At 46.3% G+C, this 13,653-nt stretch overlaps 2 protein-coding genes across 3 annotated transcripts in view; both read right to left on the minus strand.

Moving 5' to 3' along the window:
* Nucleotides 1-1,723: 1,723 nt before the first annotated feature.
* LOC143015288 (neuronal acetylcholine receptor subunit alpha-10-like) lies at nt 1,724-9,023 on the minus strand. The gene is made up of 6 exons (XM_076169223.1): nt 9,008-9,023; nt 7,299-7,444; nt 6,926-7,080; nt 5,639-5,885; nt 4,294-4,579; nt 1,724-3,649 (listed from the first exon to the last, which is right to left on the minus strand). The coding sequence occupies exons 1-6, from the start codon at nt 9,021-9,023 to the stop codon at nt 2,994-2,996; spliced, it is 1,506 nt and encodes a 501-aa protein (XP_076025338.1). The 3' UTR covers nt 1,724-2,993.
* A 1,894-nt stretch (nt 9,024-10,917) lies between these two features.
* The window catches only part of LOC143015264 (arrestin red cell), an 11,738-nt gene continuing 9,002 nt past the window's right edge, over nt 10,918-13,653 (minus strand). The window contains exons 15-16 of one of the 2 annotated variants that reach the window (XM_076169193.1): nt 13,626-13,653; nt 10,918-13,360 (exon numbers count right to left, since the gene is read on the minus strand). The exon at nt 13,626-13,653 is cut by the window's right edge and continues 27 nt beyond it. In XM_076169193.1, the coding sequence (XP_076025308.1) occupies nt 13,270-13,360; nt 13,626-13,653 (119 nt within the window). In that variant the 3' untranslated portion in view covers nt 10,918-13,269. Of the gene's footprint in view, nt 13,364-13,625 lie in introns of both variants that reach the window. The other variant, XM_076169192.1, reaches the window with a different exon arrangement.

The following is a 13,653-nucleotide window of genomic DNA, read 5'->3' on the forward strand; positions in this document are numbered from 1 at the left end:
GGGAAAATACTTATTGGTATTTCCATTAGTCTTAGTATTTAAATACTCCTTGGCAAAGGTTCTTCTGTTATCAATTAGTTTTGTGTGACTTTGCAGTGACCTGTGATCGCTGATGTTCCTCTGCATGTTGAAGCATTGTGGACATGATTAGAGGACTGCAGTGTGACTGTAGTTGCTCCATGACTCCTGGCCTCTGCATGGCCTTTGTTGTCTGCATTGTGCTTCTCAGTGAGGTTTCCATGGTAACAGGAGAGATTGAAGTATTTAAGTTTCTACATTGAAGGACTCTTGAATCAGAAACCCTCCATGTTTGGACTCTAACAAAACACACACAAGCACACACACACACACACACACACACACAGACACACACACACACACACACACACACACACACACACACATAGACACTTCATCTCTGAGCTGATGTAAGGTTGTTAAACTTCTGAGGACAAAAACTAATATCAGTCAAAACGTGTGTGTGTGTGTGTGTGTGTGTGTGTGTGTGTGTGTGTGTGTGTATGTGTTCATGTTTGCTGTTGTTAGAGCAGCAATTTGATAATTAGCACCATGAGGATTCAGCGCACTGGGATCAAACCCTCAGAAGCGTCTGACAGTGAAAAACAAAGACCTCCTGACCCTGCAGAGTAAACTGCTGCCCCCTGCTGGGCGGCTCCACTTCCATGTCCAGAGTTCCATCGGACATCGTTCCTCTGCCAAACAGAAGCATTCAGGGGTCCAGCATGTACATTTATGTGTTATTTGCAATAAACAAATGATTCAAGTGTAGTGGGAGTTGGAGACATGACAGGATGACATCATCACGAATACTGTCACAGCACATGTCATGTTGGTAGAGGGGCTTTGAAGTGACCTGCTGTTGTTAATGCTCCGTCAGGGGCAGGGGCCAGGGTTAGGGGGGTGCACAGGTCAAAGTTCACACTCTTGATCCTGCTGCGTCACTTTCATATTCCCACATTTAGGAATTCTCCAAAGCTCACTGCTGCTGCCAGGACGAGAGAAGGAAGGAAAACAGTGAATTATTTTATCTTTAAAGTTTTGAGTTTGTTTGTTCTCGTGTATTTGTTAATATGTGTGTGTGTGTGTGGATCCCAGGAGCTCTCATTAGCGCCACCTGCAGTCACTGATAAACATCTATTAGTGTCCTGTGTGGCTCCCAAAGGGTTCATTAGGGTTAGCAGAGTTCAATAACAAAGTGAAGTCATGAGTGTTTCATGTCAGGCACTCACATTTATGTTGTTTTATTTTTTATTGATTTATTAGGGCGATTATTAGGGAGTGAAGTGCTGCAGAATCCTGAGAAATTTGGATTCAGTGTATTGTGTGACTTTGTTCTAGATGGGCCTCCCTTCCCTGTGTGGGACGCAAAGCTAACCACCCCTTAAATCACTTCATGTAATAGGTTTAATAACACATTGGACTGTTTGTTTGAGTGGTTTTGGCGGGCGCCCAGCACCGAGACCCAGCACCCAAGACCCAGCACCCAAGACCCACTAAGTGGCGCTAAAGTAACATTGTTGCAAAAATGCCACAGGTTCCTCAGCAGGAGTTCAGTCCTTCAAATAACAAGCAAGCTAATTTCAATAAGAAACTTTAATGAATGTTTGGCATCGACAGTGAGAAAATGTGAAAATATACTTGAGGTCAAACATCTTGCCATAGATTCAGATTCATCAGGATTGTTTCCATTTTATGAAATTTGGTACAATGGCAAAATAAATGTATAACTCTCTACAATCAACAATTTTTTTTATTTTTATTTGTATTTGTATTTGTGAACATTTCAGAGTTGTATAAATCTTTTTAAATATAAATATTTAACTTGAATAAGTGTCAATCAAGTCAAACTTTGGATGTCCAGAATATCAATGAAAGGTTCAATTATGAGGTGAATTATAAATGAAATAAAAACCATGTGACAAAAACAAGACTGAAAACAAACACACACACACACACTTTGGCAAGAATTGCAAATGGCAGATAATGAATTGAAGCATAAAGTGGCGTGGCCTATATGGACTATAAGGATTCTCAAAGTAGTGTCAATTCTAGGACTGCAGTTCATATATTGTGGTGGAAAAACACTATACTTAGTGGAAGTAAACATGATATCTTGGCAGGTCACCGTGACATGGTTGCTAAGGCAGCCAGGATGTACAATAGAACATTAGTAGGAAATGTTTACAGGAAAGGCATCCACCCTGATACACTCCGAACTAGAAAAGGTGTTTGCTCTAGGAGGAACTCAGTGCATGTATTTACTGAGCCTTGTGATTCATCTCCCCTGTATGATTGAATAAAAGAAGAAGGCCTCTCAACCGTCTCCGTAAATTTATAATTGAAATATAATATATAATTGGCATCACAAATAGGATTGACAAGAGCAACATGCTGGACTGCCACACTAAGGGATGGAATTCGGGTTCGTCTCCCCACATATAAATGGCCATAAAGAGGTGAGCAGATTTGCCTTTTTAACTAGTAAAGTATTCTGTGTGAGGGGGGCTGCCTGGAGGTCCGTTGGGTTAAGGTTAGGGTTAGAGTTAGGGACTTAAACTCACAAAAATGAATCTGGCTAGAGGGAGACTGAAGAGAGAGAGTGTGTGTGTGAGTGAGATTGCGCAACAAATCTGGGAAGTCCCAGTCGTCTTAAACCCGACGACGTACATCAGGCAAGAGATAAGACTTTAAACTTAGTTTTGAAACTGCTTATTATGGGATCTTGAATGATTTTGACCACGGTGTCAACAAATGCTTCGTAAAAGCCTCAGATTGACCTCAAATTGGCTATTACAGCACCACCATCAGGTCCTTAAGCTGGGTTTGTGTTCAACCTGCTACCTCAGTCTCACACATTTGCTCCACAGCGCCTCCTGCTGTTTTCATTCAGTTTCACTCAGTTTTTCATTCGTATCATCATTATGACAATGTAGGGTCAAGGTGGTCTTCTTTTTATGATGCCATGAAATATTTCAGACGGCTTTTCCCATGATGAGGATGCTCATGAGGAAGACCATGATGAAGAAGAGCCACATGAAGAATCGATCCAATACCTTGGCGACCTTCCTCCACTCGCCGCTGCGTAGTTGTGCGGCTCGCTGGTCCTGGTAGGAGTCGGCTATGGTATCCACGTTCCTGCAAAGCCCCTGATGCTGACAACCACATCCAGATTTCATCCACATCACTTTTCTCTCCTCACCGACACCTCCTCCTCCACCGGAACCAATGGAGTCCCGCTCTTCCTCTCCGTGTCCTTCTGTAGGTCCACCGTCCGCTGAGTGGTCCATACTGATGAACAGATCCTCTGTCCAGTCCGTCTGAGCCGCCCTGTCTGGGCCCGCCCTCCCTTTCACACCCCAGCTCCGCCCTCTGGAGGTGTTAGCATTGACAGTTGGCGGGACTTCAGACTCTTCCTGTGACAGAACCTGTTTCCTGGACGAGACTCCGCTCAGGCAGTTCTCCCCTCCCTCGTACACACAGCAGATGCGAGCCAGGTGGTTCAAGAACAGGCGCTGGACCCAATCTGGGACTGGACGGGCCTCTGGGCCGCAATGATGGATGTTCATGATGAAGATGGTGAGAGCTGTAGAGGCTGTTATCATCGTCATGGTAGCAATATAGTATTTACCTATAAGACAAAATATTGTTCCTGCTTTAAGTGACTTTAAGTGAAATATTGTTCCTGCTTCTTGCTTTTAGCTCTCACCATTCCTGACCTGCAGTACATTACATTACATTACGATCATTTTGGCAGACGCTTTTATCCAAAGCGACTTACATTACATTACCACCCTTCGCAGAGGGGGGAGCAATTAAGGGTTCGGTGCCTTGCTCAGGGGCACCTCGGCAGGGGCTCGAACCGGCACCCTTCCGGTTCCCAAGCGAAAGCTCTACCCACTGAGCTATTGCCACTAACCATGTAAAGCCCATAATGCATAGCATGTTTGACTCACTTCCTGCAACTGGGCTAAATCAGGGTAAAATCATACCGGGCTGGGGTTGGATCGGACCCGCTCCAGACTGAATTTGATGGGCATGTTGGTTATCTGAGTGTGTTGCTGATCAATCCAGGTGACATTTAAACGGATGAAACACTGCAGGTGTGAAAGCCACCTGAGAATCTTAAAACTGAAAGTCGGACTTCTCAGTGACTGCGGCTGCCAGCAGATAACAAAAGTATGAATGCTTTAGTAACAGGTTTGTTCTGAAAAGTAACACTTTGTTATGAGGATGAACAATGTTATAGCTAAATAATCGTAAAGCCAGGCTTACCTATGAGCGGGACACTCTCGGACGGCGGCATGCTCTCAGCCACCAGCAGCTGGAAGACGGTGAGCGCTAACAGCACGGTGACACCCAGAGAAACCTTCTCACCAGAGTCTGCAGGCAGGTAAAAGCTGAGTGGAGCCAGGAAGGAGATCATCATGCAGGGGATGAGCAGGTTAAAGATGTAGAAAGAGGCGCGTCTCTTCAGGTGGAGGGTGAAGGTGATGTCAGGGTACGGGTCTGAACAGCAGCCGTACAGGATCACGTTCTTCTTCGCGGGCATCCCCAGAACCTGATCCAAAAAAAACAGGATCAGTCTGCTCCTGATACGGGAGTGATTCAAGAGTATTAGTTTGACCTGAAGGGGCACTGGCAAATGAAAGGGATAAGAAGGGGGATAGTTGCTGTCCTTGACCATGAAAGAACTAAACACCTAAAGGAAACTTCCTGTATGCACATCTGAGCTGAAGTTAGACTCTAATACATGTTTGGAAATTTGACTTTAGTTTCTGCTGAGAAATCAAGACGGACTGAACCATCTCACTGAGGGACTGAACCATCTCACTGAGGGACTGAACCATCTCACTGAGGGACTGAACCATCTCACTGAGGGACTGAACCATCTCACTGAGGGACTGACCATCTTACTGAGGGACTGAACCATCTTACTGAGGGACTGAACCATCTGACTGAGGGACTGAACCATCTGAGGGACTGAACCATCTGACTGAGGGACTGACCATCTTACTGAGGGACTGAACCATCTGACTGAGGGACTGAACCATCTGACTGAGGGACTGAACCATCTGAGGGACTGAACCATCTGACTGAGGGACTGAACCATCTGACTGAGGGACTGAACTATCTGAGGGACTGAACCATCTGACTGAGGGACTGAACCATCTGACTGAGGGACTGAACCATCTGACTGAGGGACTGAATCATCTGACTGAGGGACTGAACCATCTGACTGAGGGACTGAACCATCTGACTGAGGGACTGAATCATCTGACTGAGGGACTGAACCATCTGACTGAGGGACTGAATCATCTGACTGAGGGACTGAACCATCTGACTGAGGGACTGAACCATCTGACTGAGGGTCTGAACCATCTTACTGAGGGACTCAACCATCTGACTGAGGGACTCAACCATCTTCACTGAAAATGTTCCACATTTATGACTGCAGCTCTGCTGATATACTGTACACCAGGTATTATATGAGATACTCACTGGCAGAAGAAAGAAGAAGAAAAAACATGCAGAAAGAGTAAAAGTAGTATTTTTCCCTTTAAGCTTAAGTGGTTGAATCTGAAACAGGTGTGTGTTTGTTTTGTGATCCTGATTTCACCTCCCACTCCACGTTGTTGACAAAGTCGGCCAGATCAGCGCTGTCCAGGGCGTTGACCAGGTCCATCTGGTTGCCGTTGTGAGTCCAGGAGCCGAAGGTGAGGTGACACTGCTGCAGGTCAAAGGGGAAGAAGGCCACGTCCACAGAGCAAGAGCTTTTGGTAATTGCTGGCTGGTCCCACATCAGCTGACCGTCGTATCTGAGAACCACGTTGGTCTCCATGGAGCTGGAGAACTGCTCGTCCGCACTGCATGGGTGAAGAGGAACAACGGTCAGATTAAAGAAGAAGTTGTGGGGAGGGAAGAGGTGTCAGAATGATGGAAAAGGGAAAGGACATCCTGGGGGTGCAGAGATGGAACATGGAGGGAGAGGAGAGGAGGGCGGCAGACAGAGAGGGGACCAAAGAACATTTACACCATCTGCTAGTTTGGTAAAACCTTTCGTGAATATGTTTCCCTCTGCTGTTACACAGATGATTCTTTGAACAGCAAGCCAAAGATCTGTGTGGCTGCACCAGTCGGTATATGGAGCTCATTCTTCAGCGCTCTGAGATACGTGAACTCACTTAGAGCACCAACTCTCACACCTGGAGAGAACTATCAGATCAGCTGCAAACCCATCAAGTGCAGGTCAATGAAGCCAACAGAACCACATCATCAGCAAACTCACATCTGAACCTGCTCACTGACATTGAGTTTGGAGAAGTTGGAGCGATATTTGGCATTCAATAACCAGATCCATAGTAGACTTGTAGTCTATAGAATGGAGCCGTGGCAGGATGGTGGATGGACCTGCTGCTCAGCGACCTGTTGCCATGGGGAGCATGAAGACAGCACAGCAGCCGGGACAACTGGAGGACAACACTCATCAGTCTGCAGCTGGTGTGATGAAGCAGCTGAGAGGATGTAGAGCAGATAAACATGCAGGGCGTCGTGAGGACAAACAGTAGAAGAAAAACAGAGATGTGAGGAAGAGTTAGCCTCATTACATCATCACACAGCTCACTGAGTGAATCCAGGAGATACGCTGAGCTTTTATTGTGAAGGGCAGAACTTCTATCTTTGTGCTCTAGAAGAAGAAACAACAACATGGATCCATCAGGGTCCATTAGAGAAGAAGAACATCTACACACTGACAGAGGAACACACAGAGGTCAAAGGTGAAGCAGCTGGAGATCAGGTCAGCAAAGTGGATGCATGAGATTGAAAGCTCCGCTTGAGATTCCGTGAGATTTGTTTCATATCAAAGTTCCATTTGTGTGTTTGATCTGTGACAGACTCCGCCCACCTGTTGTACAGCACGATGTCAGGTCTCCAAACGTAGCTGCTGGGGATTCTGATGGTGTCCAGACCGTCGTAGTTGTCCTTGTTCCAGGTGAGGTAGGCGTCCATCCACACCTGACGGATCCACAGGTAGGTGGTCAGGATCTGGTTCCTCTCATCCTGATCACAAACACACACAGGAACCATAGATACACTAACACACAGACACACTGATGCTGCAACATCATTAGAATCAAAGTAAAGGAAAAGAATGAAGCACATAAATATAAAAATAGTGTTAGAGTTCATATGTACATAAATAACACACAAGCAAGAATGTTTCATATAAAGACTGTGTGTGTGTGTGTGTGTGTGTGTGTGTGTGTGCGTGCGTGTACCATGTCGATGATCTGTGACAGTGTGATCTGCAGCGTGACGTTGATGATGTGGTCGGTGTTCTCCACCGGCCGCAGAGCGTTGGTGTAGTTAGAGAACAAGTCAGAGAGAAGCTTCTGGGCCAAACGACCATGAGCCGCCAAACACACTGAAACACAGGGGGGGGGGTTCTTGTTCCATCACAAGAACTGAAAACATCTTCACACCAAATAAAGCCTGCGAGGAAACCTTCCTCCACCTGACGGTCATTAACAGGATTTATGAGACACTAAAACATCATGAAGGCTGCTGCAGTGCATTCTGGGAACTCATTTCAACACTTTCATAGGCCTTTATGAGACAAACAGACACTCGTGAAATGACTATAAAGTGACAACAATCAGCAATCAATGATCAATCAACAGACAAGAGAGAGAGAGAGACAGAGAGAGAGACAGAAACTTAGTGAGAGAGACACAGAGACAGAGAGAGAGATAGAGAGATAGACAGTGAGAGAGAGAGAGACAGAAACTTAGTGAGAGAGAGAGACAGAGAAAGAGAGAGAGATAGAGAGATAGACAGTGAGAGAGAGAGAGACAGAAACTTAGTGAGAGAGAGAGACAGAGAAAGAGAGAGAGACAGACACTTAGTGAGAGAGACACAGAGACAGACAGTGAGAGAGAGAGAGAGAGAGAGACAGAGAGACAGAGCGAGAGAGACAGACAGACAGAGAGACATAGACAGATACAGAGAGAGAGAGAGAGAGAGAGAGAGAGAGAGAGAGACAGAGAGAGACAGACAAACAGAGTGGGGGTGGGGGGGGCAGGAGTTTGAGTCTTAAGTGAGTCATCCTTTGCTCAAAAATGGAAAAGTATTTCTTTATCAGTCAAACAAGAACAGATAACTTATTAGGAGAGAGAGAGAGAGAGAGAGAGAGAGAGAGAAAAAAGAGAGAGCGAAAGAGAGAGAGGGAAAAAAAGAGAGAGAGCGAGGGAGAGAGAGAGAGAGAGGGGGGGGAAAGAGAGAGAGAGAGCGAGAGAGCGAGACAGACAGACAGACAGACAGACAGACAGACAGACAGACAGAGAGAGAGAGAGAGAGAGAGAGAGAGAGAGTGTTTCACATTTATCCTCTGATGAGGAGTTTCTTGTAAACGTTTGTGTGATGCGTCTAAACATAAATTATCACGTTGAAAATAAAAAATGCTTGATTAAAGGGGAAGAAAGACCCTGACCCAGTCTGAGTGCTGCTGTATCACTGGGTAAATGTAAGGGACCTGAAGGGGGGTAGTTACTGTCCTAACCCAGACATTGAGCTTGACAGAGAGGCAGAGTGGTAACCAGAGCTGCAGCTCTGCTCTCCTCTGGTCCAAGCTGCTAGAAACCAGCAGAACCTCCCCAGTAAAGGTCAAAGGTCACATAAAGGAAACTTCCCGTCAGCACATCTGAGCTGAAGTTAGACTCTAACACATGTTTGGAGAGTTTGACTTTAGTTTCTGCTGAGAAATCTGGACTGAACCATCTGACTGAGGGACTGAACCATCTGACTGAGGGACTGAACCATCTGACTGAGGGACTGAACCATCTGACTGAGGGACTGAACCATCTGACTGAGGGACTGAACCATCTGACTGAGGGACTGAACCATCTGACTGAGGGACTGAACCATCTGAGGGACTGAACCATCTGACTGAGGGACTGAACCATCTGACTGAGGGACTGAACCATCTGACTGAGGGACTGAACCATCTTGACTCTGAAGGTTCCAGATACCAGGAATTATATGAGATGCTGAATGGCAGGATGGGCGTGATGTACTTTGTCTAAGCTGAGTAGAGACGAAGAGTTTGAGGTTTAAAATCTTTAATCTTTCCTTTCCTGTGCTTGTGAAGAAGATGTGATGATGAAGAGCTCAAAACAAAACTACAGAGGGAGAACACACACACACACACACACACCACATCTGACACACACACACACACACACCCACACCCCCCCTCCTGAATTACAGAAATCATTGAAAATCACAGATTGAATTTTATAAATTTTATGTTGATATTATTATAATATATTTGAAACCAAATTTACTCTGCAGATGTTTGCATTCAGAAACCTGCTCAACTTTAATCTTGTTAATTTAAATCAACATCAGATGTAAAATTACCTGGAAGGACGAAGAGAAGAAGCAACGAGCCGGAGAAGAAAAGATTCATCCTGCAAGGATCCACAACCAGAGGGTCAGACTGTAGACCCAAGACCAGAGAATACACTACAGACAGAGAGAGGGAGAGAGAGAGAGAGGGAGGGAGGGAGGGAGGGAGGGAGGGGGAGAGAGAGAGAGAGACAGAGAGGTAGGGAGGGGGAGAGAGAGAGGGGGGAGAGAGAGACAGAGAGAGAGAGAGGGGGGGAGAGGGAGGGAGAGGGAGGGGGAGACAGAGAGAGGGAGGTAGGGAGGGGGAGAGAGAGCGGGGGGAGAGAGAGACAGAGAGAGAGAGGGGGGAGAGGGAGGGAGAGACAGAGTGGGGGAGGGAGACAAAGAGAGGGAGGGGGAGAGAGAGAGAGAGACAGAGAGAGAGAGAGGGAGGGAGAGGGAGAGGGGGAGGGAGGGAGGGAGAGAGAGAAGGAGAGAGAGAGAGGGGAAGGGCGAGAGAGAGACAGGGAGAGAGACAGGGAGAGAGACAGGGAGAGAGAGAGAGAGAGAGAGAGGGAGAGGGAGAGAGAAAGAGGGAGAGAGAAAGTTGTTGTACTGCTGGTCAGATGTATGAGGGCTGATCAGTGCCACATAGAAACAGCTACATATTGTTCCTGTAGACTGAGCAGAGAAGCAGCAGGAGAAATTAACCCCAGACCTTCAGATCTGAAGGGAAGAACATGAAGAACATGATGAACATGAAGAACATGACGACAACAACAAAAGAACCGTCAGCAACCGTCACCCTCAAACATGCAGCACACTCACAGCAACATGAGCAACCCACTGCAGAGCTTCAAGCTGCTCTATCCCACAGAGATGAAGGTGACCTCACTTTACACCTGGCAGTTTACTAATATGAAAGTGTGTGTGCCTCCATGTGTGTGTGTGTGTGTGTGTGAGTTTTATTGTCTCCTAGCCGACATTGAACTCAACATTCAGGCCAAACATTCTCACAGCTTCTCACACACACACACACACACTTTCATTAAACAAACACTTTAATACTGCCAATCAATCATTTGCCTCAGTAGTTTCCCTCTCAGCAGCCAGCAGAAGAAGAGGCAGGAAGTAGAACATCCCTCAGTCCAGACAGAGAAGAGGCCATGGGAAGGATCAGGTTCTTCACCAATTATGAAGAAACCGTCCGTTTTAAGAATGCTGAATTACCTGCAGGTCGGGTTTGGGCTGGCCCAAGAGGTCGGTCAGGTTCGGATTCAAACCTCTACTCTGCATCAGGTCTGGCCTTTGGATCGGGTCCGGTTCTTACTTCTGCACCCAAGAAGACCTCCAGCTCATCGTCCCCACAAGTCTGACTCGTCTCTCAAACTCAGGTCCAGAAACCCAAACCCAAACTTACAGGACAATACTGCCCCCCCAGGACATTTACCGGTACTGCAGCTTCTGAAATGATTCTATTTCACTTTTTCAAAGTAAAACCAAACAGGAGGATCAGTTAGTTCATTTCACCTTTAATAATAAAAAAGAAAACTAAATTAAAAATCTCAAAATAAAAAAATACATGGCAGAACGAGACTCTTAGATGATTATGAGAATAATCATGGTCGCAAAGATGATACAGTAGAAGTTATAATAGTCACCATAATAATAATAATAATAATAATAATTATAATCAGAAGCATAATAATCCATTTCTATCTTTTCTGGCTTACGTTCCAACAGCAGAAATCACATTCTGTATTATAGACATGATGGCGGGCGTGGCACAGGCCGGGGGCGTGGCACAGGCTGGGGGCGTGGCACAGGCCGGGGGCGTGGCACGTGTCCACATATGTTCACACATAGCATAGTACCCACATACGCACCACTAAATAAGGACAGAATCACAGCTCATTAGTGTCACAGCACTGTGGGGGCGTGGCTTTGAAGGCATCTCTATGGGTGCTGGGCGTGGCTTAATGAGTGGAATAAAACAAGCACTGATAGTTTGGCAGTCGTCCTCTTAATTACAAGAATATTGGTTCTAAAAATTCAAGGTGCAGTTTGTGAAAGCCTTCTTCTTCTTCTGGTCAAAGCGAGCTGCAGGTCTGAGGCTCAGAGCTCCGTGTTCATCCAGGCAGTGTGAGGGGAAACATGATATGGAAATGATACAAACGCACCTCAATAGATGAACAGAAGCAGAAAGAGGATCTACTGAAGCTCAAAGCTTCTTCAGACGCATCAGCACGCCCCCTGCTGGACACCAGGCAGCGTCTCCTAACAAACTAAAGCTCAGTCACCAACTCAAACACGTCTGCTCGGGTTTGGAGCGTCTGAGCCAGGGTTCCTGTCTCCCACACAGACACAGCGCCACCTGGAGGCTGCGTGCTGAAGGCGTACAGGTGCACTGACTTCAGCTCAGACTGAAGCGTTCTCATGTGTGGCCTGGAACATGCTAACACATGCTAACACCTAGCTAAGATATCTAACATGCGCTGGTTAGCATGTTATGACAACAGAATAGTTTATCATGATCTGAACTCCACATGTCAGCAGGTCTAGGCTTCATGTAGAGGAGCTTGAGAGGCTCTAACACCTGATCATGGATCCATCAGGGTCCATTAGAGACCTACAGACCTGAAGAGGAGAAGAAGAACATCTACACACTGACACAGGAACACATAGAGGTCAGAGGTGAAGGTCATGAAAGGTTGTAAAATGTCTTCAGTATCTGAGCTTCATGCTGTTAGCTTGTGAGGTATGTCGTCATCAACTACAGTGCTCCACCTGCGTGACCTTTGACCTGCTGGTGTGAGATTAAGATTCATCCGCTGGGACCCAGGAATGTTACAACACAAAAATATGAAATAAAAGCAGAAAGGTTTGTCAGACACAAAGGTCAAGGGTCAAAGGTCAAACTTTGATTAAGGGTCAAACCTGTCTGTTTCTTTCTTTCCCACCTAAAGCTGCATGGAGACACAAAGCTTCCACTTCCTGTTTCAAACATTCTGAACCTTTTAACATTTTTGTATTTTTTCCAAGATTAAAAAAAAAGATCCAGATGTTTGTAACGTGTTTGTTTCCACATGTGGACTTCAGTGCAGCTGTTTGTGCAAAACTAAAAGAATTCTACCAAAAATTTAAATGCAAACTGAGCTTGAAGATCAGAAGGACGGAGACAGAAAGAAGACAGAGAGACGTCTGTCTGTCTCTCAGCTGGGACAGACAGACGGGACGAGACAAAGTCCATCTGTCGGGAAAACGCTTTACAAAATGGACGCTGGAGTGAATGCTGGTGAGACCAATGTGTGTGTGTGTGCGTGTGCGTGTGTGTCTTCCCCTTGCAGCCATGATGTAAAAAGCATCTACAGTGTTTTAAATGTTGAATCAGCTGTGAGCACAGACTCTACAGACTCTACGAGTCACAGAGACCCTTGTGAGTCACAGAGACCCTTGTATCTTTGTACAGAGGAGCAGTAGAAGGTGAGACGTCTCTACGTACAGGAGCTCCAGTGCTCTCGACTCTTCTTCCTACGCGGCTTCACACTCTTTACATTTAGCCTCATTGTTTCTACACGTCTTCCTCCAATCTGAACGTCCTAAACTAGACAAACTCAGACCTGCAGGCCCATCACATCTACACACACACACACACACACATCTACTGCTCCACCTCCATCCACCACACAAACAGAAAACGGATGGAGACGTCAGCATGATAAAATGGCTGAAGCAGGAGAGGAAGAACATGTCCAACACAAGGCGTCCGTCCCCATGCCCTCATCCCTCCACCTGGGAATGTTAATGTAAGAGCGTGTGTGTGTGTGTGTGTGTGTGTGAGTGAGTGTGAGTGAGTGTTGGACTCTAGCAGTCCTCGTCTTTGTCGTCCACGACGCCTTTGAGTCGCAGGCGAGCGAAGTCCTCGAAGACGAAGTCGTCATCCTGGGAGACGCTGCTGCTGCAAACACCAAAGAGAGAGAGAGTGGAGATCAGAGACACCACCCAGAGGAGGAGGACCTTTAGTTAGCTTGATCTCACATTAAGAGATCAGTCTGCGAGACTAAACGAGACCAAACGATACACGAAGAGGCGCCACCATGCATGAGCTTAACATGATTGAACTCTTATACTGCTCAAAGGACCGCAGAGTCAGAGGCAGTGAGGAGGAGGAGGAGGGTTCCTCTTCATCACTCAGTGTAACAAAAAGCTTCTGTACTCACTTTGTGTCAAATTCTATCAAATTGGTGT

The sequence above is a fragment of the Genypterus blacodes genome, unplaced genomic scaffold (genome assembly GCF_046128005.1).
Source record: "Genypterus blacodes isolate CSIRO-AG114 ecotype Tasmania unplaced genomic scaffold, CSIRO-AGI_Gbla_v1 ptg000194l_1, whole genome shotgun sequence".
Classification (NCBI taxonomy): domain Eukaryota; kingdom Metazoa; phylum Chordata; class Actinopteri; order Ophidiiformes; family Ophidiidae; genus Genypterus; species Genypterus blacodes.

Bases quoted from the DNA above. Each gene is read 5' to 3' on its own strand.
- LOC143015288 (XM_076169223.1), bottom strand. The intron at 7,081-7,298 runs GTACACGCACGC...GTTTGTGATCAG, and splicing joins TGTCACAGATCATCGACATG to GATGAGAGGAACCAGATCCT. The intron at 4,580-5,638 runs GTGAAATCAGGA...TTTTTGGATCAG, and splicing joins TCAACAACGTGGAGTGGGAG to GTTCTGGGGATGCCCGCGAA.